This window comes from Salmo trutta, chromosome 15 (assembly GCF_901001165.1).
Source record: "Salmo trutta chromosome 15, fSalTru1.1, whole genome shotgun sequence".
NCBI classification, from domain to species: Eukaryota; Metazoa; Chordata; class Actinopteri; order Salmoniformes; family Salmonidae; genus Salmo; species Salmo trutta.
The window spans coordinates 55,198,171-55,222,706 of NC_042971.1; the positions used below are offsets into that span (position 1 = coordinate 55,198,171).

Below are 24,536 nucleotides of genomic sequence, written 5' to 3' on the forward strand. Positions count from 1 at the left end.
TACTGTATGCACATGCACACAAACACACACACACACATATATATATATTATGTATGACAGGCAAGTAATCAAAGCTTCAATAGCTAAACTTCTCAGCCATATATTCCTAATAACTATTCATTTCAATATCCAGGCCAGGAGGCAACAGACACTAAACACCACACTTTATTCCAACAACCCCTGCATCTACTAACCTTCTTCTGTTTAAATGGCAAAGGAAGGCCAATCATCTAAGACGACAAGGGTAGGTTTACATTATTCATATCTGTCCAATATTGTCTGCTGCAAATGTGATCAGATTAGACCTGGAGGGAGTGATAATGGAGACTAGGGACCTACATGTAGTTTAACTAGTAATTGAATTACATTTTGCTGTAGCTTGGTGGTAGTTGAACTACATTCATATCTAGGTAGTGTTTGTATTAGTTAATTACATACTATAGCCATGTAGTGGGGTAGCTAACTACTGGAACTACACACTGCTTTTTTGCAAATAAATCTCTAAACTTCATTTTTGTGTTTAATAGGCTAAATTACACATTATGTTAACATCTGACTTCAGAGTGATCTGTTCTTGCAATTTGTAGTCTATGATATTTCAGATTTAGATATGGTAATTTTTCACGAAGTAATTTGGATGTAACTTTAGTTAAGTACACTATATGTTTCTTAAGGGTAGCTTTAGTGTAGCTCCAGTTAGAAGTAATTGTTTGCCTGGTAAACTATATTTTCAGAGTAATCAAATCAAATTTATTTATATAGCCCTTCGTATATCAGCTGAAATCTCAAAGTGCTGTACAGAAACCCAGCCTAAAACCCCAAACAGCAAGCAATGCATGTGAAAGAGGCACGGTGGCTAGGAAAAACTCCCTAGGAAAAACTCCCTAGAAAGGCCAAAAATCTAGGAAGAAACCTAGAGAGGAACCAGGCTATGAGGGGTGGCCAGTCCTCTTCTGGCTGTGCTGGGTGGATATTATAACAGAACATGGTCAAGATGTTAAAATGTTCATAAATGACCAGCATGGTCAAATAATAATAATCATTGTAGTTGTCGAGGGTGCAACAAGCACGTCCGGTGAACAGGTCAGGGTTCCGTAGCCGCAGGCAGAACAGTTGAAACTGGAGCAGCAGCATGGCCAGGTGGACTGGGGACAGCAAGGAGTCATCATGCCAGGTAGTCCCGAGGCATGGTCCTAGGGCTCAGGTCCTCCGAGAGAAAGAAAGAAAGAGAGAAAGAAAGAGAGAATTAGAGAGAGCATATTTAAATTCACACAGGACACCGGATAAGACAAGAGAATACTCCAGATGAAACAGACTGACCCTAGCCCCCCGGCACATAAACTACTGCAGCATAAATACTGGAGGCTGAGACAGGAGGGATCAGAAGACACTGTGGCCCCATCCGATGATACCCCCGGACAGGGCCAAACAGGCAGGATATAACCCCACCCACTTTGCCAAAGCACAGCCCCCACACCACTAGAGGGATGTCTACAACCACCAACTTACCGTCCGAAGACAAGGCCGAGTATAGCCCACAAAAATCTCCGCCATGGCACAACCCAAGGGGGGGCGCCAACCCAGACAGGAAGACCACGTCAGTGACTCAACCCACTCAAGTGACGCACCCCTCCCATGGACGGCATGGAAGAACACCAGTAAGTCAGTGACTCAGCCCCTGTAATAGGGTTAGAGGCAGAGAATCCCAGTGGAAAGAGGGGAACCGGCAAGGCAGAGACAGCAAGGGCGGTTCGTTGCTCCAGCCTTTCCGTTCACCTTCACACTCCTGGGCCAGACTACACTTAATCATAGGACCTACTGAAGAGATAAGTCTTCAGTAAAGACTTAAAGGTTGAGACTGAGTCTGCGTCTCTCACATGGGTAGGCAGACTATTCCATAAAAATGGAGCTCTATAGGAGAAAGCCCTACCTCCGGCCGTTTGCTTAGAAATTCTAGGGACAATTAGGAGGCCTGCGTCTTGTGACCGTAGCGTACGTGTAGGTATGTACGGCAGGACCAAATCGGAAAGATAGGTAGGAGCAAGCCCATGTAATGCTTTGTAGGTTAGCAGTAAAACCTTGAAATCAGCCCTTGCCTTAACAGGAAGCCAGTGTAGGGAGGCTAGCACTGGAGTAATATGATCAATTTTTTGTTTCTAGTCAGGATTCTAGCAGCCGTATTTAGCACTAACTGAAGTTTGTTTAGTGCTTTATCCGGGTAGCCGGAAAGTAGAGCATTGCAGTAGTCCAGCCTAGAAGTAACAAAAGCATGGATTAATATTTCTGCGTCATTTTTGGACAGAAAGTTTCTGATTTTTGCAATGTTACGTAGAGGCGGAGAGTTGAGGTGGAGGAGGAGAGGTGAGGAGGAGGAGAGGAAGAGAGATGAGGAGGAGAGGAGGAGAGGTGAGGAGGAGAGGAGGAGAAGGAGAGAAGCAGTGAGGAGGAAGAGAGGAGGAGGAGGAGGAGAGGAGCTGCCCACCTGCTCCTCTGCATCAGTGTGGTACATTTGGCATGTCTCCATCAGAACGTCTGGTGCTAGAGTTCTGGAATGTCACACCATGGCTGGAGATGGATCACTCCTCGGGGATTCTGTCTGTTACCAAGTCCTCACAGTGTGCCTCTATAGCAACATAACATATGTACATAGCAAATGTACATTATACATAACATAAAGTACATGTACCTGATCTTGCTGTAACCCCTTTTGAACTGACCTCTGTTTTCTTTCAAATAATTTGAACATTTGGTTTCCGGCTACCTTCAGTGCCAAGTGGGCAGGGTTTGCACTTTGGGGATTATTCCATCAGTTCGGTCAGGCAGGCTTCATCAAACGCAGTTAAAGTCTCTGACCAATGATATCAACCGTGTTACCCACTGGGTTGTGTGTTGAGTCCTCTGCTTTGTGTGATTAATTATTTCTTCATCTGTGTTTGTTTGATGTTGCAGAGAGGTGTGTGTGCGGCAGGACGGGCGTGTCCACCTAACTGTGGTGTACTTTGGGAAGGACCAAATTAATGAAGTCAGGAGCACGCTGGAGAACACATCTAGGTGGGTGGACACCCAGTCTCTCTCTCTCTCTCTCTCTCTCTCTCTCTCTCTCTCTCTCTCTCTCTCTCTCTCTCTCTCTCTCTCTCTCTCTCTCATGTAGGAGTGTGGCCACATAGAAGCACTCTGTGACCTCTGCCAGTGTTGGATTTTACAGGTCAAGTCTGATAGTGGCCGCGGTGAAATTAGTGTCACATTGACGTCTTGCCTGCATAGAAGATTACAGGTCCAGGGTCAGTTTGAGATGGTGTTGTGGGTGAGATTAGTTCACATGGTACTCTGGTACTGTGCTGATTGTCTGGCAGGTTTCCATGGAGACACTTTAGCCTAAGGTATGCCTGGCCGAATGGTTTGCAGGGGTAGAAAGAGAAAGAGGGAGAGAGGGGAATCAAGAGAGAGAGAGAGAGACACAGACAGACAGACAGACAGACAGACAGACAGACAGACAGACAGACAGACAGACAGACAGACAGACAGACAGACAGACAGACAGACAGACAGACAGACAGACAGACAGACAGACAGACAGACAGACAGACAGACACAGACAGACAGACAGACAGACAGACAGACAGACAGAACTCATGCTGGGCTTTGAGCTGGTTTCAGATGTCACGCCACCGCTTTCTCTCTCTGGCTCTCTCTCATCTTTCACTCAAAGGCATCTCATTCTCAACAGCTCTGCTGTCTCTGGGAATGGCCTTGGCGGTTTGTCTGTGATGGTTTGAATAGCGAGAAAGAGAGAAATACAAGACAGTATCCTTGTACATTCAGTGACCTCCTCTAATAACCTGTCTCACTGTGCACGGGTTTAAAGCTGCAGCATTGGGAAGGAACTGTGTTAGGCCTTGGAGAATTTGTTCACTTTGTTCCCAGCAAATACCTTAGACACAGCATATGCCTAGCAAGACATGTTTTGACATCTGTCCTCTAAACAGTCCCTTGTTCTTGCTAGCTTTTTGTACCACAATTACATTGCTAGTGATTATCCTAATAGTCCTGATCAGTAACAGAGTTGAGCTCACTTTACATCAGACCAGGTTAAGAATAGTATTTGTTTACTTTAAAGGATTTAGCTGTGTTTGTTCGTTTGTCCGGCATTCCAGGCATGCTCAATCAAACGCTCAAAGTAATTCTATTTGAATCCAGGTCTGCTACATTTCAGGATTGCGCTCACATGACACCAAACATATCTATCAGCTCTGGTCTGTCCTCATGTCACCTTTATAAACAGCTCAGTCTGAGTCAATGCATTCAATCGACATGGTTATGTAACGCTTTATCTGACTCAGTATCAGCCACTTTAATCAAGCACTGATCTGTTAGAGAGAGAGAAAGAGCACAACATCCAAACTCTAATCTTTTTCCGTTTTCTGTTGATTTGGTCTGAATGGTTATGGATTATTTACGAGGGAGAATGGGTGGGGGGGGGGGGGTAGAATGTTGCCATTGTCGATGACCTGAATCCTGAACCTGCCTGCCCTCATTGTAGCTCCACATAGACTGCCTCTGCCTGCGTCAATATCTGTTTCCAACAGCATGTGGATAATTTGATGCTGTATCCAAACGTTTTTTACCCCTTTTGCACTGTACATGTATGTGTTCACATTCATAGGGCAAGCACTGTATCCAAGCTAGTAAAGTATAGGGACGGGGTAAGTTGAATCAAAATTGAAACTCTTTATGCCAAATATGGCCCGCCAGAAATATTATTTGGCCCCCCAAAGCCCCCCAAATTAATTATGAGAAGCAAAAACTCCCAAATGCAATGTCCCAAGAAGGAAGTTACCCTACCTAAATAATGCAAAAGTTACATTTTAACTTAATCAATAAGGAGTGAGAATGCAGGAGACAATCAACTAATAAAGCAGGCATCAGAATATTTTGTGGTGCTGCTGAAACATAAAGCTGCAACCACAGCGCAGTCAATAGGAGGTGAACAGCACCTGGTGCTGAAAATATAGATAACTTGTTATGCAAGTGTTGCACAACAACATATGGAGAAAAACTACACCGGTCGAGTAATTCATTTCAACAATAATTTTCATTTTTATTTGACTTTACAAACAACAAACAGAAAATACTGTCAGCTTGAGACCTAAACATCTCTGTATAAGCACTCGCAATAATGTTAGTATTTACTAAATACAGTCATATAGGCCACTATGTTACTTACTCAATGGGAAAAGTTGCATTTCCCCTCAGACACGATTTTGTGGATGTCAGGTGAGATGGACGTCTGAGATAGAATTCTTTGCAAACAGCGACATTTTCATTGTAAATAAGACACACTGGCTTGGCATTGGGAAAATATGGTAAGATGAACACATTTCTCTCTGTACATTCTTCGCTGAAACTTCCATTTTCATTATCCACCTTTCTTTTGATACCTTTTGAGAGCGACATTTTATTCTTGCTATAAAGCTAATTGATCTGAAGGAATGTTGACGTTAGATAAAGTAGTGTAGACTTCAGTAGGATACCTGGTTTTCCCCACCAATCAACACACAGAGATAATAATAATATAATAATAACTGAATACAGACATGGTGATATTATGATTGTAATCAGATCAAAATTATTATGTTATTGCACTGAATTTATTATGTACTAATCAGATGTGTTAAAAATGATGTTCAATTTGTAGTGTAGGTCAATTAATTGTGCTAATAATTACGAGAGAGGAGAGGAGAGGAGAGGAGAGGAGAGGAGAGGGGAGGAGAAGTGAAGGGTAGAGCTGCCGCTTTCAAGGTGTGGGACTCTAACCCGGAAGCTTACAAGAAATCCCGCTATGCCCTGCGACGAACCATCAAACAGGCAAAGCGTCAATACAGGGCTAAGATTGAATCATACTACACCGGCTCCGACGCTCGTTGGATGTGGCAGGGCTTGCAAACTATTACAGACTACAAAGGGAAGCACAGCCGCGAGCTGCCCAGTGACACGAGCCTACCAGACGAGCTACATCACTTCTATGCACGCTTCGAGGCAAGCAACACTGAGGCATGCATGAGAGCATCAGCTGTTCCGGACGACTGTGTGATCACGCTCTCCGTAGCCGACGTGAGTAAGACCTTTAAACAGATCAACATACACAAGGCTGCGGGGCCAGATGGATTACCAGGACGTGTGCTCCGGGCAGGTGCTGACCAACTGGCAGGTGTCTTCACTGACATTTTCAACATGTCCCTGATTGAGTCTGTAATACCAACATGTTTCAAGCAGACCACCATAGTCCCTGTGCCCAAGAACACAAAGGCAACCTGCCTAAATGACTACAGACCCGTAGCACTCACGTCCGCAGCCATGAAGTGCTTTGAAAGGCTGGTAATGGCTCACATCAACACCATTATCTCTTTTACACTGCTGCTCCTCTCTGTTTATCTTATATGCATAGTCACTTTAACTATACGTTCATGTACATACTACCTCAATTAGCCCGACCAACCAGTGCTCCTGCACATTGGCTAACCGGGCTATCTGCATTGTGTCCCACCACCCGCCAACCCCTCTTTTTACGCTACTGCTACTCTCTGTTTATCATATATGCATAGTCACTTTAACCATATCTATATGTACATACTACCTCAATAAGCCTGACTAACCGGTGTCTGTATATAGCCTTGCTACTCTTATATTCAAATGTCTTTTTACTGTTGTTTTATTTCTTTACTTACCTACACACACACACACACACACACACACACACACACACACACACACACACACACAACCTTTTTTTTCGCACTATTGGTTAGAGCCTGTAAGTAAGCATTTCACTGTAAGGTCTACACCTGTTGTATTCGGCGCACGTGACAAATAAACTTTGATTTGATTTGCTATACAAATTATGTTCTGGCCCGCCGACTATTAGCTCAGAAAAAATTTGGCCCGAGGTCAAACCTAGTTGACGAACCCTGCCTTATGCTGTGTCTTAGTGATGGACAGGGCAAGTTGAAGTAAAGTTCAACTCCTTATTCTGTATCTTAATGAGCTGTACCAGACAACGGCATGCTTATCTCCAACACTCTTTAACCAGGCACACAGAGCTGTTTGAAGAGTGGGGAAATCGATAGACATGAATAATTAGTATCGATGAAGGAGAGGAGAGGAGAGGTGAAGAGAATATTTTGAGCCCAGGGTGATAGCTAAACGCCAGTGAACGGCAGATGCCCTCAGAGAACAAACACCAGCCCACCGGCTACCAGCTCACAATGAATACTAACGCACCATCCCTACATCTCCACATATGGATAAGCTCCTCAGGGAGACAGACAGAGCACTGCCTACCGTCATAAAACCTACACCACAGCGAAGTGTGGCATTTCGGCCGGAGTGTGTTCTTTTGGGAAGCACTCTTTTCACGCCACTTCGATACCGAAGTTACTTTTTCGTAACAGGTTAGGAGAATTAACGCAGCAGGTTAGGAGACTGAGGTTAGGAAAAGAGTTAGGGTTAGTGAAAACGCTCGCCTAACCTCCTACGAAAATCACTTCGTAGCCAAGTGGCCTGAAAAGAGTGCGTGTTCTTTCAGTATTTCCAGTGTTTCCATTCAACGTTGATGTTTGGAACATCATACTGTATCTTTCACACACACACACACACACACACACACACACACACACACACACACACACACACACACACACACACACACAAAGGCAGAAAGTGAGACTCATCAGGGTATAAACAATCACTCAGGCAGAAAGTGAGACTCATCAGGGTATAAACAGTAGACAGATAGGGGTCTTTGTGGTTTTGTTTGACATGGCAGCACTTTGGCCATGACCAAATCTGAAGGGGTCCGCTGGAAGAGAGAGAGAGAGAGAGACAGACAGACTGACCGACAGAGAGAGACAGACAGAGAGAGAGACAGAGGCAGTGAAGAGAGAGAAAGAAACAGACAGACAGACAGAGAAAGAGATAGTGAAGAGAGAGTGTGTGAGAGAGAGAGAGACAGACAGACAGACTGACCGACAGAGAGAGAGACAGAGGCAGTGAAGAGAGAGAAAGAAACAGACAGACAGAGAAAGAGATAGTGAAGAGAGAGTGTGAGAGAGCGAGAGAGAGAGAGAGAGTGTGAGAGAGAGAGCGAGAGAGAGAGTGTGAGAAAGAGAGAGAGAGAGTGAGAGAGAGAGAGAGTGTGAGAGAGAGAGCGAGAGAGTTTGAGTTTTAAATCATCTTTATTGGGTCTGGGAACCCACAACACAACAAAAAATCATACAAAACCATAGTTACACATCAATTAAAAACACAACACCAAATCCTCCTCCACACTAACTAAACACAACAGACTCTGAATACCCCATATACTCATAAACAGATCAATATTGTTAACCAGTTTGTAATAGGCTGTCCCCGAATAACCTGTACTTTAGCCCAAATATACTGCTCAAAAAAATAAAGGGAACGCTTAAACAACACAATGTAACTCCAAGTCAATCACACTTCTGTGAAATCAAACTGTCCACTTAGGAAGCAACACTGATTGACAATACATTTCACATGCTGTTGTGCAAATGGAATAGACAACAGGTGGAAATTATAGGCAATAAGCAAGACACCCCCAATAAAGGAGTGGTTCTGCAGATGGTAACCACAGACCACTTCTCAGTTCCTATGCTTCCTGGCTGATGTTTTGGTCACTTTTGAATGCTGGCGGTGCTTTCACTCAAGTGGTAGCATGAGACGGAGTCTACAACCCACACAAGTGGCTCAGGTAGTGCAGCTCATCCAGGATGGCACATCAATGCGAGCTGTGGCAAGAAGGTTTGCTGTGTCTGTCAGCGTAGTGTCCAGAGCATGGAGGCGCTACCAGGAGACAGGCCAGTACATCAGGAGACGTGGAGGAGGCCGTAGGAGGGCAACAACCCAGCAGCAGGACCGCTACCTCCGCCTTTGTGCAAGGAGGAGCAGGAGGAGTACTGCCAGAGCCCTGCAAAATGACCTCCAGCAGGCCATAAATGTGCATGTGTCTGCTCAAACGGTCAGAAACAGACTCCATGAGGGTGGTATGAGGGCCCGACGTCCACAGGTGGGGGTTGTGCTTACAGCCCAATACCGTGCAGGACGTTTGGCATTTGCCAGAGAACACCAAGATTGGCAAATTCGCCACTGGCGCCCTGTGCTCTTCACAGATGAAAGCAGGTTCACACTGAGCACATGTGACAGACGTGACAGTCTGGAGACGCCGTGGAGAACGTTCTGCTGCCTGCAACATCCTCAAGCATGACCGGTTTGGCGGTGGGTCAGTCATGGTGTAGGGTGGCATTTCTTTGGGGGGCCGCACAGCCCTCCATGTCCTCACCAGAGGTAGCCTGACTGCCATTAGGTACCGAGATGAGATCCTCAGACCCCTTGTGAGACCATATGCTGGTGCGGTTGGCCCTGGGTTCCTCCTAATGCAAGACAATGCTAGACCTCATGTGGCTGGAGTGTGTCAGCAGTTCCTGCAAGAGGAAGGCATTGATGCTATGGACTGGCCCGCCCGTTCCCCAGACCTGAATCCAATTGAGCACATCTGGGACATCATGTCTCGCTCCATCCACCAACGCCACGTTGCACCACAGACTGTCCAGGAGTTGGCGGATGCTTTAGTCCAGGTCTGGGAGGAGATCCCTCAGGAGACCATCCGCCACCTCATCAGGAGCATGCCCATGCGTTGTAGGGAGGTCATACAGGCACGTGGAGGCCACACTCACTACTGAGCCTCATTTTGACTTGTTTTAAGGACATTACATCAAATTTGGATCAGCCTGTAGTGTGGTTTTCCACTTTAAGTTTGAGTGTGACTCCAAATCCAGACCTCCATGGGTTGATAAATTGGATTTCCATTTATTATTTTTGTGTGATTTTGTTGTCAGCACATTCAACTATGTAAAGAAAAAAGTATTTAATAAGATTATTTCTTTCATTCAGATCTAGGATGTGTTGTTTAAGTGTTCCCTTAATTTTTTTGAGCAGTGTATAAACAGTTGGGAAGAGTAAACCTCTCCCAGAGCTGAGAACCAGCTAGTGATCAGGTCAATCATCCCAACCAACCTGGGATACTGTAAGAACAGATGTGCCAGAGTTTCAGACTCAGCACAGAATGGACACCCTTCCCCAACAGTAGGATCCAGGTGTACCAGATTGGTGGCTATGGCTCCATGTATTATCCTCCATTGGAGGTCAGCTGTCCTCTTTTCAATTGGCAGTTTGTGAAAAAGAGGCTCTTCAAAAAGCGATATCCCTGGTGGTGTGCCGGCCTTAAGGGACTTGACAAGAACTTTCCAAGCCTGCATAACAGACTCATAAAATGGAGTCAGGCCAGGCAAATCACCCCCCTCCAGCTTTAAGAGGAAAAGGTGCTTGTCTAAGCCCAAACAGCCCGCTCTCCTCATCACTGTATAGGCTGTGTTGACCCAGCTAGAACCGTCTCTGTACAACAGTCTCTGGGCTGCTTGAAGCCGGAAAGCCATGATCCTGGAAGAAAAATACACCAGGCCTTGCCCACCCTCGTGCAGTGGCAGGTACAGGGCTGCAGCTTTAATCCAGTGTTGTCCAGACCAGAAGAAATTGACAAGGGTCCTCTGATGCTCTTTTATCAGACCCCCCTGTGGCTGTAAAATCATTAGTCTGTGCCACAGGGTAGAGGCAGCAAGATTATTAGCTACCAGCACCCTACCCTTCCCCTACAAGACAGCTGGGGTAGCACCCATTTCCACCTTGACAGTCTGGCACACCCTTTCTCCACTACACCCTCCCAAAACACAACATCATTACATTTTAGTAATTTAGCAGACACTCTTATCCAGAGCGACTTACAGTAGCGAATGCATACATTTTTTTTTCTTCGTACTGGCCCCCTGTGGGAATCGAACCCACAACCCTGGTGTTGCAAACACCATGCTCTACCAACTGAGCTACTTTACAACTTTACATTAAAATACCAGTAAGGTGATGACCTTCGTGGACAGGACAAGTGAATATCAACAGTAACAATATGGTGATCAGAGAAACCCACAGGAGTGATGTCACACCTTCCAACCCTACTACAGTAGTGATCAGATACATACAACCTGTCTAACCTTCTAACCCTACTACAGTAGAGATCAGATACATACAACCTGTCTAACCTTGCTGCACTGACACCACCTTCATTAACTACTACAGTAGTGATCAGATACATACAACCTGTCTAACCTTCCAACCCTACTACAGTAGTGATCAGATACATACAACCTGTCTAACCTTCCAACCCTACTACATTAGAGATCAGATACATACAACCTGTCTAACCTTCCAACCCTACTACAGTAGTGATCAGATACATACAACCTGTCTAACCTTGCTGCACTGACATGACCTTCATTAACTTTTAACCATGTGTGCAGCCTAACTTTTGCAATCCTTACTCTCCACACATCAGAAAGCTCAAACTGACTGAGTATATGCTGCCCCTCCCACCACATACCCCAGTCAACCTCATTAGCCTCATCACTATGTGTCTCCTGTAGAAAACTACATTAAGCTTTTTCTGTTGTATTACTTCTAATACCCAAGCCTTCTTATTCCTGTCCCTTCCTCCATTAATATTGAGAGAACCTACCCTTAGTATCTCCATATAGAAAAGAGAAAGGAAACCAAAGAGAAAAACGACACCCTATGAGGCATGATCATCATCATCACAAATTTCCTCAAGCGAAAACGCTTCTTCTCACTCAACTGGTCTAACCCCACCGTCTCCTGTAACATCACAGCTGACCTCACAAACTTATCAACATCAAAAACATCTACCAATTTGACAGATTTCCCAGAAGTCTGATCCAGGAACCCATTGACCTCCTCTAGATTGTATATTGAGTCGTCGCCAGCTGCTATCATATCAACAGAGATGTCCATATCCTTCTCCTGATCCTCCTCAGCTGAGGCCACAGACCCCTGACTCCCCTCAGCCACATCCCTCTCATCACTCCCCACTTGCACCCCATCACTCATACCGGGCATCTCCTCCACTACCTGGGAGACTAGCCCCACCTGAACCCCCTCCTGTACCCCATTACTCATAGTGGGCATCTCCTCCACTACCTGGGAGACTAGCCAGGTAGAGTAGAGACTAGAGTCCAAAAACATAAACACCTGTCGTCGAAATGGCATAACCTGTTTCAAAGCCGGGTGTTTGTAAACCCAACGGGACAATCTTAATTGAACTTGCGAACTTCCCAAACCGCAATAACTCGTGCTCCAATAGCTCATTGGGAATAAACGCCGGTACATTTGAAATCGTTACCCTTGTTGACGGAGAAAAAAGCGGGGTAACTTGAATAAACATACCTTTAAGAAGTGCGCCATGCCCAACCATACGATCAACAAGGCGCTGTTCTTTAAGAAAAACCACCACCGCTTTATTCATCCGTGACGCATAAGCAACATTCTCATTCTCATATCCTACCGTCTCTCCTACGACGACCAGAAAGTCCTCCACCGTGACAATAGCTTCAGTAACCTAAAGCCGTGCTGAAGTGACAGGGACGGCGTCCCCATGTGGGTCGCCACATGGGGAAGAAAAAAAAGATAGCACCAAGAAAAGGAAACAAGATATCTAACTCTACACAACACTCGCACTCACTCACACAATTCCCAGCATGCACCAAACACTACCGGCATGCAGAGAGAGAGAGAGAGACACAGAGAGAGAGAGACACAGAGAGAGAGAGACACAGAGAGAGAGAGACACAGAGAGAGAGAGACACAGAGAGAGAGAAACACAGAGAGAGACACAGAGAGAGAGAGACACAGAGAGAGAGAGACACAGATAGAGAGAGACACAGAGTGAGAGAGACACAGAGAGAGAGAAACACAGAGAGAGACACAGAGAGAGAGAGACACAGAGAGAGAGAGAGAGAGACAGAGAGAGAGAGACACAGAGAGAGAGAGACACAGAGAGAGAGACAGACCAGAGTCTTGGGGCTTCTTGAATCACTGCCTGGATCCTGAACTAAACCCACTCAAATCAAATCAAATTTTATTGGTCACATACACATGGTTAGCAGATGTTAATGCAAGTGTAGCGAAATGCTTGTGCTTCTAGTTCTGACCGTGCAGTAATATCTAACAAGTAATCTAACAATTTCACAACAACTACCTTATACACACAAGTGTAAAGGAATGAATAAGAATATGTACAAATAAATATATGGATGAGCGATGGCCGAATGGCATAGGCAAGATGCAGTAGATGGTATAGTGTACAGTATATACATATGAGATGAGTAATGTATGGTATGTACACATTATATAAAGTGGCATTGTTTAAAGTGACTAGTGATACATTTATTACATCCAATTTTTTATTATTAAAGTGGCTAGAGATTGAGTCAGTATGTTGTCAGCAGCCACTCAATGTTAGTGATGGCTGTTTAACAGTCTGATGGCCTTGAGATAGAAGCTGTTTTACAGTCTCTCAGTCCCAACTTTGATGCACCTGTACAGACCTCGCCTTCTGGATGATAGCAGGGTGAACAGGCAGTGGCTCGGGTGGTTGTTGTCCTTGATTATCTTTTTGGCCTTCCTGTGACATCGGTGGTGTAGGTGTCCTGGAGGACAGGTAGTTTGCCCCCGGTGATGCGTTGTGCAGACCGCACTCCCCTCTGGAGAGCCTTACGGTTGTAGGCGGAGCAGTTGCCGTACCAGGCGGTGATACAGCCCGACAGGATGCTCTCGATTGTGCATCTGTAAAGGTTTGTGAGTGTTTTTGGTAACAAGCCAAATTTCTTCAGCCTCCTGAGGTTGAAGAGGCGCTGCTGCGCCTTCTTCACCACGCTGTCTGTGTGGGTGGACCATTTCAGTTTGTCCGTGATGTGTACACCGAGGAACCTAAAACTTTCTACCTTCACTACTGTCCTGTCGATGTGGATAAGGGGGTGCTCCCTCTGCTGTTTCCTGAAGTCCACGATCATCTCCTTTGTTTTGTTGACGTTGAGTGTGAGGTTATTTTCCTGACACCACACTCCGAGGGCCCTCACCTCCTCCCTGTAGGCCGTCTCGTCGTTGTTGGTAATCAAGCCTACCACTGTAGAGTCGTCTGCAAACTTGATGATTAAGTAGGAGGCATGCATGGCCACGCAGTCATGGGTGAACAGGGAGTACAGGAGAGGGCTGAGAATGCACCCTTGTGGGGCCCCAGTGTTGAGGATATCAGTGGGGTGGAGATGTTGTTTCCTACCCTCACCACCTGGGGGCGGCCGGTCAGAAAGTCCTGGACCCAGTTGCACAGGGCGGAGTTGAGACCCAGGGCCTCAAGCTTAATGATAGAATGCTGAGCTGTAATCGATGAACAGCATTCTTACATAGGTATTCCTCTTGTCCAGATGGGTTAGGGCAGTGTGCAGTGTGATTGCGATTGCGTCGTCTGTGGACCTATTGGGGCGTTAAGCAAATTGGAGTGGGTCTAGGGTGTCAGGTAGGGTGGAGGTGATATGATCCTTGACTAGTCTCTTAAAGCACTTTATGATGACGGAAGTGAGATAGTCATTTAGCTCAGTTACCTTAGCTTTCTTGGAAACAGGAACAATGGTGGCCCTCTTGAAGCATGTGGGAACAGCAGACTGGGATAGAGATTGATTGAATATGTCCGTAAACACACAGCCAGCTGGTCTGCGCATGCTCTGAGGATGCGGCTAGGGATGCCGTCTGGGCCAGGAGCCTTGGGTTAACACATTTAAATGTTTTATTTACGTTGGCAGTGGTGAAGCAGGTTTTGGTAGCGGGCCGTGTCAGTGGCACTGTATTGTCCTCCAAGCAAGCAAAGAAGTTGTTTAGTTTGTCTGGGAGCAAGACATCGGTGTCAGCGACAGGGCTGGTTTTCTTTTTGTAATCCGTGATTGACTGTAGACCCTGCCACATATGTTTCATGTCTGAGCCGTTGAATTGTGACTACTTTGTCTCTATACTGAAGCTTAGCTTGTTTGATTGCCTTGCGGAGGGAATAGCTACACTGTTTGCATTCCTTCATGTTTCCGGTCGCCTTGCCATGATTAAAAGCAGTGGTTCGCACTTTCAGTTTTGCGCGAATTCTACCATCAATCCACAGTTTCTGGTTGGGGAAGGTTTTAATAGTCACCGTGGGTACAACATCACCGATGCACTTGCTAATAAACTCGCTCACCGAATCAGCGTATACATCAATGTTGTTGTCTGAGGCTATGCGGAACATATCCCAGTCCACGTGATCGAAGAAAACTTGAAGCGTGGAATCAGATTGGTCGGACCAGCGTTGAACAGACCTGAGCACGGGCGTTTCCTGTTTTAGTTTCTGTCTGTAGGCTGGGAGTCTTGGTCAGATTTGCTGAAAGGAGGGCGAGGGAGAGCTTTGTATGCGTCGCAGAAGTTTGAGTAGCAATGATGCAGAATTTTGCCAGCCCGGGTCGCACATTCGTTATGGTGATAAAATTTAGGGAGCCTTGTTTTCAGATTAGCCTTGTTAAAATCCCCAGCTACAATAAATGCAGCCTCCGGATATGTGGTTTCCAGTTTACATAGAGTCCAATGAAGTTCTTTCAGGGCCGTTTCAGGACACTCCTACTCTCTCCTAATGTGATTGAAATAAAATCCTGATTGCCTGCTTTTAACTACTCCGAATCCCACAGAATTGCTGGCCCACATACATTGTGTGTGCTTATTTTTGTGGGAATTAGTGATTTGTAAGGTATTTATCCGATGCAAAACAACTCCCATGGGTCTTGGGGAACAATGTTTTTGTGTCCCAAGTTTTTGTGCACCTTGGAAAAACCACAGGCTGAGAATTCTGGTGGCAGCCCTTACAATGACATTCGGCTCTTTTCTGATAAGTTTTAGTACGAGTAAATGGTAGACGTGTGTGCAGTGTGTTTGCTTTTGCGTTTGTGTGTGTCTCTGTTTCTGTCTGTCTGTCTGTCTGTCTGTCTGTCTGTCTGTCTGTCTGTATTTGTCGGCCAGTCTGTATTTCTTGGTGCGCGTTAATGCTTTGGCTACACCAGCCAGTTCGTGGGTGTATCTGTGTCTAAACAGGATTAAGTACAAGTATACTGGTCCTAAATCAATGTTTTCTTTCTGACAGCAGATATAAATTAGGCTCCGTACAGATTAATCTGAAATGAAACACCCAGCTCATCATTTCCAGAGCCAGAGTCCCCAGGGAGGCAACAGGAAGCCCTTCCATCTGGTTCAGCTGCTGCTAGGGAGATGGGAGGACTGCTCAGCACTGGGAAGAGCCTACAACCTGTAGAGTGTGAATGACAGCCAATGTCACCCTAGCCATAGCCTTATATTGATATACAGTACCAGTCAAAAGTTTGGACACACCTACTCATTCAAGGGTTTTTCTTTATTTTGACTATTTTCTACATTGTAGAATAATAGTGGAGACATCAAAACTATGAAATAACACATATGGAATCATGTAGTAACCAAAAAAGTGTTAAACAAATCAAAATATATTTTATATTTGAGATTCTTCGAAGTAGCCACCCTTTGCCTTGATGACAGCTTTGCACACTCTTGGCATTCTCTCAACCAGCTTCATGAGGTAGTCACCTGGAATACTTATACAGTGTAGGTAGGGATAAAGTGATAAGGCAATGGGATAGATAATAAACAGTAACAGCAGCAGTGTATGTGTCAAAACAGTTATAGCAAAAAGGGGCAATGCATATAGTCCATATAGCTATTGGTTAACTATGTAGCAGTCTTGGGGCTAGAAGCTGTTCAGGGTCCTGTTGGTTCCAGACTTGGTTCAACTATGTCACAGATGACTAACAAGGTTCTCCTTTTAACTGGAAAAAGTTTGTGTTATGATCTATTATGGGCATGAATCTGTGATTATGTTCGTTTGAGAGCGTTTGTTAATAATGCATTAGCAATTTTATAGTGTTCACATCTCAAACGATTAATTGCAATGTTTTTTGGAGATTCTAGCTAATTCCCCCTTGTACAAGGCCCAAGGTTAGGAATTAATGTATAATTTATCCTGCTGGATCCTGCAGTGTGTGTATGCGTGTGCGTGTGTGTGTGGCAGACCTCAGTCCTCAGTCTCTCCATGCGTCTCTCTCTATTTCTCTCTGTTGGTCTTGTACAGTTAGCAGGCTTGTGTTTGAGTTGAGCCCCCAAAGTGCCATTCAGTCGCTGACACAATCCAGCAGGGCAGTAATCCCTCACTAATACAGGAACATCAGTCAGTGGATGTTTACCGTGGGTGGAGGAGGATAATGCCTAAAGGAGGCTGAGATGTTAAAACACATTTGCCACATTGACAGTGAGCAGCATATTAACAAACCTTATTTCTCATCACACACACCGGGGCTACGTCCCGACTGGCACCCTATTCCCTATATATTGCACTACTTTTGACCAGATCCCTAAGTAAGTGCCCTAGTCAAAAGTAGTGTAGGAATGTAGGGAATAGGGATCCATTTGGGACACAACCATCATGTAGCCACTTTACAGCATGATCTTATCAGTCCTGCTGCTGTCAGAGGGGAAATTAGGTTCACTACAATATGCTGGATAGTCTCTGTGTGTGTGTGTGTGTGTGTGTGTGTGTGTGTGTGTGTGTGTGTGTGTGTGTGTGTGTGTGTGTGTGTGTGTGTGTGTGTGTGTGCGCGTGCCTGCGTGCGTGCGTGCGTACTGTAGTTAATGGTACAGTACAAAGACAGAGCTGTGTGTATTGTATGTAGTGCCTGTATCCAGGCTCAGCTGGGTCCTCTGCCCTATCTGCTCTCATAACACCCATTAGACACTGATCAATTAAGACTGTCCCATTCCCTCTACTAAGTTAACTTTGAACCAATTAAGCTAATTCACTTTTTGAGCAATTTCTTGAGGAGCCATTTCGGTTTCCCTCTTTCTGGTATCCATTGGGTTGGGTTTCTTTTTTCTCCTCTCTTGTCCTCTCCCTCTCCTTTCTTCTCTCTTTCTCTCCCTCCTCTCCTCAGAGGACCACAGCAGCAATAAGTTCTTAAAGGTCCAATACAGTCAAAAATGTGTGTGCAAGAGTGTGCAAAGGCAAAGGGTGGCTACTTTGAAGAATCTCAAATATAAATATATTTTGATTTGTTTAACACTTTTTTTGGTTGCTAGATGATTCCATATGTGTTATTTCATAGTTTTGATGTCTTCATTATTATTCTACAATGTAGAAAATAGTAAAAATAAAGAAAACTCCTGGAATGAGTAGGTGTGTCCAAACATTTGACTGGTTCTATATATATTTCCACACTATGAGGTTTGAATAATACTGTGAAATTGTGCAAATAATGATAATGCCCTTTAGAGCTGTTTGAAAAGAACACCGGAAATTTCAGCCTGTTTTGGCGGGATGTAGTTTTGGCCTTCCATGGTGACATCACCAGGCGATAAATTAGTTAATAGACCAATATTAAAGACAGTTAATATTTTCCAGAGAGTGTCTGTGTTCCAAACCTCTCTGCCAATAACTGCTAGTTTTCAGTTTTCCCCTCCCCACTCAGAACACTCCCAGACAGTCCTAGCAACATTCTTGCTTGAGAAATGTATCTTTGCTAAGAAGCTATTTTTATTTTATTTTTGACTATTTTCATTGAAAACAATCACAGTAAGGTACTTAATTATTACCCAGAAATGATTTGACATTGAAATAAAAACATCTGAATTGGATCTTTAAGCGTTATTGTGTTATCCTTGATGATTTTAAATACAGTGTATTCACGCGTAGCTGAAATGTGTTTTTCAATTGTCCACAAATCTACTGAATAAAATCTCTCCCTTTCCCACCTCACAGGGAGATCAACTTTAAGAACTTCACTCTGCTCCAGCTGAATGAGGAGTTCTCCCGGGGACGTGGCCTGGATGTGGGCGCCAGGGCGTGGAAAGGAGGGAACGTTCTCCTTTTCTTCTGTGATGTCGACATCTACTTCACCGCTGACTTCCTCAACACCTGCCGACTCAACACTCAACCTGGTGAGTGAGGTTACTACACTTGACTGAACAAACCCACATCAGTGCTGTGTTCAGAGCGGGATGCTCTAACAACATGTTCAACTTTATTTAACATGGCTAATAAATACATTAGGAATCTTTTGATTTGTTTGATCACATTTGCATATCTTTCTTCCTTAGGTAAAAAGGTGTTCTATCCCGTTCTGTTCAGCCAGTACAACCCAACCCTGATTTACGGTAACCACGACCACATCCCTCCAGTGGAGCAGCAACTGGTAAGAAAGCTGTTTTCACTGATGTCCTCTTCAGAAAGGTTAAGAGATACCACATACATGGTACAACAGCATGTTTTCTCACATTACATTTGCCTGTTCTTTATTGCTCTGGTTTAATAGGTCATTAAAAAGGATACAGGATTCTGGAGAGACTTTGGCTTCGGAATGACATGCCAATACCGATCAGATTTCATCAACATAGGTAAAGATCATGTTACCTCATCGCTGGTCAATTAGGCCTTCATATTAATGGTAATGCAAATTGTGCTAAGAGAAACATATACAGTGCATTCGGAAAGTATTCAGATTCAGATTATTTTGTTATGTTACAGCCTTATTCTAAAATTGATTAAATTGTTTTTTCACTCATCAATCTACACACAATACCCCATAATGACAAAGCAAAAACAGGTTTTTAGAAGAAAAAAAAGAAAAAAAAACTTAAATATCACATTTACATAAGTATTCAGACCCTTTGGCAGTGATTACAGCCTTGAGTCTTCTTGGGTATGATGTTCTCTGCAGATCCTCTCAAGCGTGTCAGGTTGGATGCATTGCTGCACAGCTATTTTCAGGTCTCTGTAGAGATGCTCGATCAGGTTCAAGTCCGTGCTCTGGCTGGGCCACTCAAGGACATTCAGACTTGTCCCGAAGCCACTCCTGCGTTGTCTTGGATGTGTGCTTAGGGTCATTGTCCAGTTGGAAGGTGAACCTTCGCCCCAGTCTGAGGTCCTGAGCACTCTGGAGCAGGTTTTCATCAAGGGTCTCTCTGTACTTTGCTCCGTTCATCTTTCCCTCGATCCTGACTAGTCTCCCAGTCCCTGCCTCTGAAAAACATCCCCAGAGCATGATGCTGCCACCATCATGCTTCACCGTAGGGATGGTGCCAGGTTTCCTCCGGATGTGACGCTTGGCATTCAGGCCAAAGAGTGCAATCTTGGTTTCATCAGACCAGAGAATCTTGTTTCTTATGGTCTGAGAGTCTTTAGGTGCCTTTTGGCAAACTCCAAGTACCTTTTACTGAGGAGTGGCCTTTCGTCTGGCCACTCTACCATAAAGGCCTGTTTGGTGTAGTGCTGCAGAGATGGTTGTCCTTCTGGAAGGTTCTCCCATCTCCACGGAGGAACTCTAGAGCTCTGTCAGAGTGACCATCGGTTCTTGGTCACCTCCCTGACCAAGGCTCTTCTCCCCCGATTGCTCGGTTTGGCCAGGCGGCCAGCTCTTGGAAGTGTCTTGGTGGTTCCAAACTTCTTCCATTTAAGAATGATGGAGGCCACTGTCTTGTTGGGGACCTTCAAGCTGCAACATTTTTTGGTACCCTTCTCCAGATCTGTGCCTCGACACAATCCTGTATCGAAGCTCTACGGACAATTTCTTCGACCTCATGACTTTGTTTTTGCTCTGACATGCACTGTCAACTGTGAGACCGTATATAGACGTGTGTGCATTTCCAAATCATGTCCAATCAATTGGATTTACCACAAATGGACTCCAATCAAGTTGTAGAAACATCTCAGGGATGATCAATGGAAAAGAGTCTCAAAGCAAAGGGTCTGAATACTTCCGTAAATAAGGTATGTGTTTTTATTTTATTATTATTTTTTTTATATAAATTAGCAAAAAGTTCTCAACCTGTTTTCACTTTGCAATTATGGGGTATTGTGTGTAGATTGATGAGGAAAATGTTTTATTTAATCCATTTTAGAATAAGGCTGTAACCTAACAAAGTGGGAAAAAAGGAAAGGGTTCTGAATACTTTCCGAACGCCCTGTATTTCCATTCATATCCAAACCACCAGCAATATCATTATGGATTCAGGTATATTGGCTCTCAAGACAGGTTTTGCCTCAACACGATTTTCCACCTCAGTTGAAACCATTAGATGAAATCAGAGGCTATAAACTATGGTGGGAATAAGGACCGTCTCAGTCTCAGTGTCTGGCTGTCCCAAATGGCACCCTATTCTCTTTATAGTGCACTCTTTTTTTACCAGGGCCCATAGGGAGAAGTAGTGCACTATATAAGGAATAGTGTGTAATTTGGGACGCAGATAGTGTCCAGAGACGGTCCTTATTCCCAACATAAATCATTGATATTACTGCGGTGGGAGACAGAGGTACAGCAACTGTCTGACCTTAGGCTCTCAGGAGAGAGATACATTATATCACTGTCCACCTCATGATCTAAAACTACCTATAATATATGTACATAAAATAGTCCTTGCAACTCTTTGGCTGAGTGATTTCAGATTAGATGTGAATAGTAATTAATAAATAATTGATCCATGTGTTGACATTTTCACCCAAAGTAGAGACAGAGACAGAGACAGAGACAGAGACAGAGACAGAGACAGAGACAGAGACAGAGACAGAGAGAAAGAAAGAATGAAAGAATGAAAGAATGAAAGGGTGGGGGGGAAGAAGGGAGGAAAATAAACAATTTGCTTCTCCCAGTGAGATGAAGAAAAGAAACAGAGTGAGTTCAAACAGAGAGGATATATTTAGGCCCCAGCATACAAACAATCGCTGATTATCGTTCTCAAAACTTGTCGTTGCACATCTCACATTACAAGAGCATTGCAGATTTTGTGCCGATAAAATCAAACCTGTTTCAAAATATCAAGACGCCTGGGAAGGCTCAAAGACGGGATCAGTAGCCCTCAGATTGCGTTTCAGACCCGTTCACGTTAAACGAGCGTTGGTAACAGCCGCACATCCCGAGTAGGCAATGACATGGGATTTTGTCTCCGATCTCAAAAACTTGTCTGGGACAGCTAAATCAGATCAAAAGTAGTGTACGCCAGGCTTTAGTTGTTTATTTTCTGATTACAAAAACTAGATTTGATGTCTTTAGTGTCTGAAACTTTCAAATCAAATTTTATTAGTCACATGCGCCGAATACAACAGGTGCAGACCCTCATTACCAAAACCTAGTGAAAGTGACAAACTGACACGTTTTCATTTTCATCAAAAACTATTTTATATCGATGGAGTGCATTTGATTTTACGGTCTGCACATACGCAGTTCGGCGCTACACGACCATTAGACCCGACGACGTGTTTCTGCACATGCACATTGCTAGCTAACAAGACCATGACATCGCCCCCTAAGTGTGATCCGGGACCCGACGACTTGTTTCTGTGCATGACATCGCCTGAAAGTGTGATCGGGGATTTCTATTGGATAAGCAGTTTTTGTCTATGGTTGAGCATTGAGCAGTCTGCAGTCAGAGAAAAAGGAAGAAAAACACACTCCTGCATAAATAAACATGATTACTTGTGTCACCTAGGGCATGAGGAGGATGTAGTCCAGATAGTTTGAAAGAACTGACGTCAGCATTTTATTTCCTCTGAAAGTCGTGTTAGGCAGAGATATTCTATAACAAGATGGTCTTGTCTCCGCCCTAACAATGGGAGTCGCTGTCACAAACGTGGAAAGGCAGGCGGGAGGAGGTGAGATCAGATAGGAACATTCTAGCCAATGAGAGGGCAAATATGCATTTGAACAACAGACACCTCCGAAATAAAATTGTTTTTCTCAAAGTTGCCGAGATGCCACCTGCATCCACTTATATCAGTACATTCCTAACAATCTAAACATTTCCTAACTTCTACTCGATCAAATAAGCCTCAGTTAGCAAATTAGAAATAAAAAATATTGTTGACCAAATCTGACCCTCTCTCATAGAACTCCATACAAAAAATTCTCACTTGGTCTGCTTATTGCTATTTTCTCGCATGGACAGATCCTCTCGCTTTACCTCTTCCTCTCTGAGTTAGGGCATGTTCTGAGGTTCTATCCCATTAGCTCATCACTCCTCTGCTGTCATAAATCAAATCAAAGTTTATTTGTCACGCGTGCCGAATACAACAGGTAGACCTTACAGTGAAATAGCAACAGACCCCAGACATTATGCATGTAGAACAGATCACAACAAACCGGATATGTGTTTGCATTAACATATTAATTTAACAAGCTGTCATCATGACAAAAACATAACCCTGCCATCAGGATTTGACCTCTGACCCCTGTTTGACCTGATCAATCAATCAGGGGCATAGTTCAGTGGGCAAATGTTGTGCAATGTTGCAAATAGAAATGTAATGAATAGAGCCGGCATAATTTATTTTACTACATTCTACATTTAAGAGAGGCTTAATTGTTTTTCCACATAACATATTTCTATATGAACGCTCCACAACGTCCTACTGAACGCACCCCTGATCTCCCTCCTTTGTTATATATGTGCAGTGAGTTGATGAGTTCATGTTGTCCCTCCTCCAGGTGGTTTCGACGTGGACATCAAAGGCTGGGGCGGCGAGGACGTGCACCTTTACAGGAAGTACCTTCACAGCAATCTGCTGGTGGTGCGGTCCCCGTCTAGGGGCCTCTTCCACCTGTGGCATGAGAAGCGCTGTGCGGACGAGCTGCCCCCGGAACAGTACAGGATGTGCATGCAGTCCAAGGCCATGAACGAGGCCTCGCACGGCCAGCTGGGCATGCTCTTCTTCCGACATGAGATCGAGGCACACCTGCACAAGCAGAAACCCCAGAGGCCAAACCCTGCCAAGAAGACATGATGAAGACATGATGAGGGAGTCACACAGGACTCTAGACTACAGGAGGAGGGCATGACAGTATGGCAGTCAGAAACAGTGAGGGGGAAACAACAATAGAACAGAGATCTATTGTTATGAACTGATGACAACAATACTGACTCACTACGGAGGAAAAACACTCCATTTTATCCTCCGATGGCAAAACGGACATACAAAACACACCTAAGGCACCTGTCATATCTTGAAGAAGTGAGAGCACTGTAAAAACAACAGTCAGAGTTAAATGGAGCAGCAGAAAGACTTGACTGCTCCTCTGTATTTTGTTTAAAATCATGTTCCTCGTGTTGACTGACTGACAGCTGGTTTTGAGAATCATGATGTGGCATCTGCTGGTATTTCTTGAAGGCTAGATAAAGACTAGAACTAGATTTTCCTGTAGCCTATTAGAGACACCTTGTGGACTGGAAGAGAACAACATGACTGTGAATGGAACGAGAATACTCCAAATCTGAAGTCATGTCCGCTGGTTACGTGACTCTCCTCAGAACTGATGATCAATCAATACATTAAAACAGGCATTACTGAGGGTTATGTAGAGAGACAATGACAACAATGGAGGGACATGGAAGCTATTAGATATTGATTATTTCTCAAGCTCCACAGAATCATTATACAGATGTAGCAACCTAATTTGATCACTCCTTTGTTGCTGATCATTTTC

At 44.4% G+C, this 24,536-nt stretch overlaps 1 protein-coding gene across 3 annotated transcripts in view; it reads left to right on the forward strand.

Annotated features, from left to right (window-relative positions):
• Positions 1-24,032, forward strand: part of LOC115149376 (chondroitin sulfate N-acetylgalactosaminyltransferase 1-like) — a 56,418-nt gene extending 32,386 nt beyond the window's left edge. For all 3 annotated transcript variants that reach the window (XM_029692198.1, XM_029692195.1, XM_029692196.1), the window contains exons 4-8: positions 2,950-3,051; positions 18,824-19,002; positions 19,162-19,256; positions 19,377-19,458; positions 23,541-24,032. In XM_029692198.1, coding sequence (XP_029548058.1) covers positions 2,950-3,051; positions 18,824-19,002; positions 19,162-19,256; positions 19,377-19,458; positions 23,541-23,836 — 754 coding nt within the window. In that variant the 3' untranslated portion in view covers positions 23,837-24,032. The remainder of the gene's footprint in view (positions 1-2,949; positions 3,052-18,823; positions 19,003-19,161; positions 19,257-19,376; positions 19,459-23,540) is intronic.
• Positions 24,033-24,536: the final 504 nt, after the last annotated feature.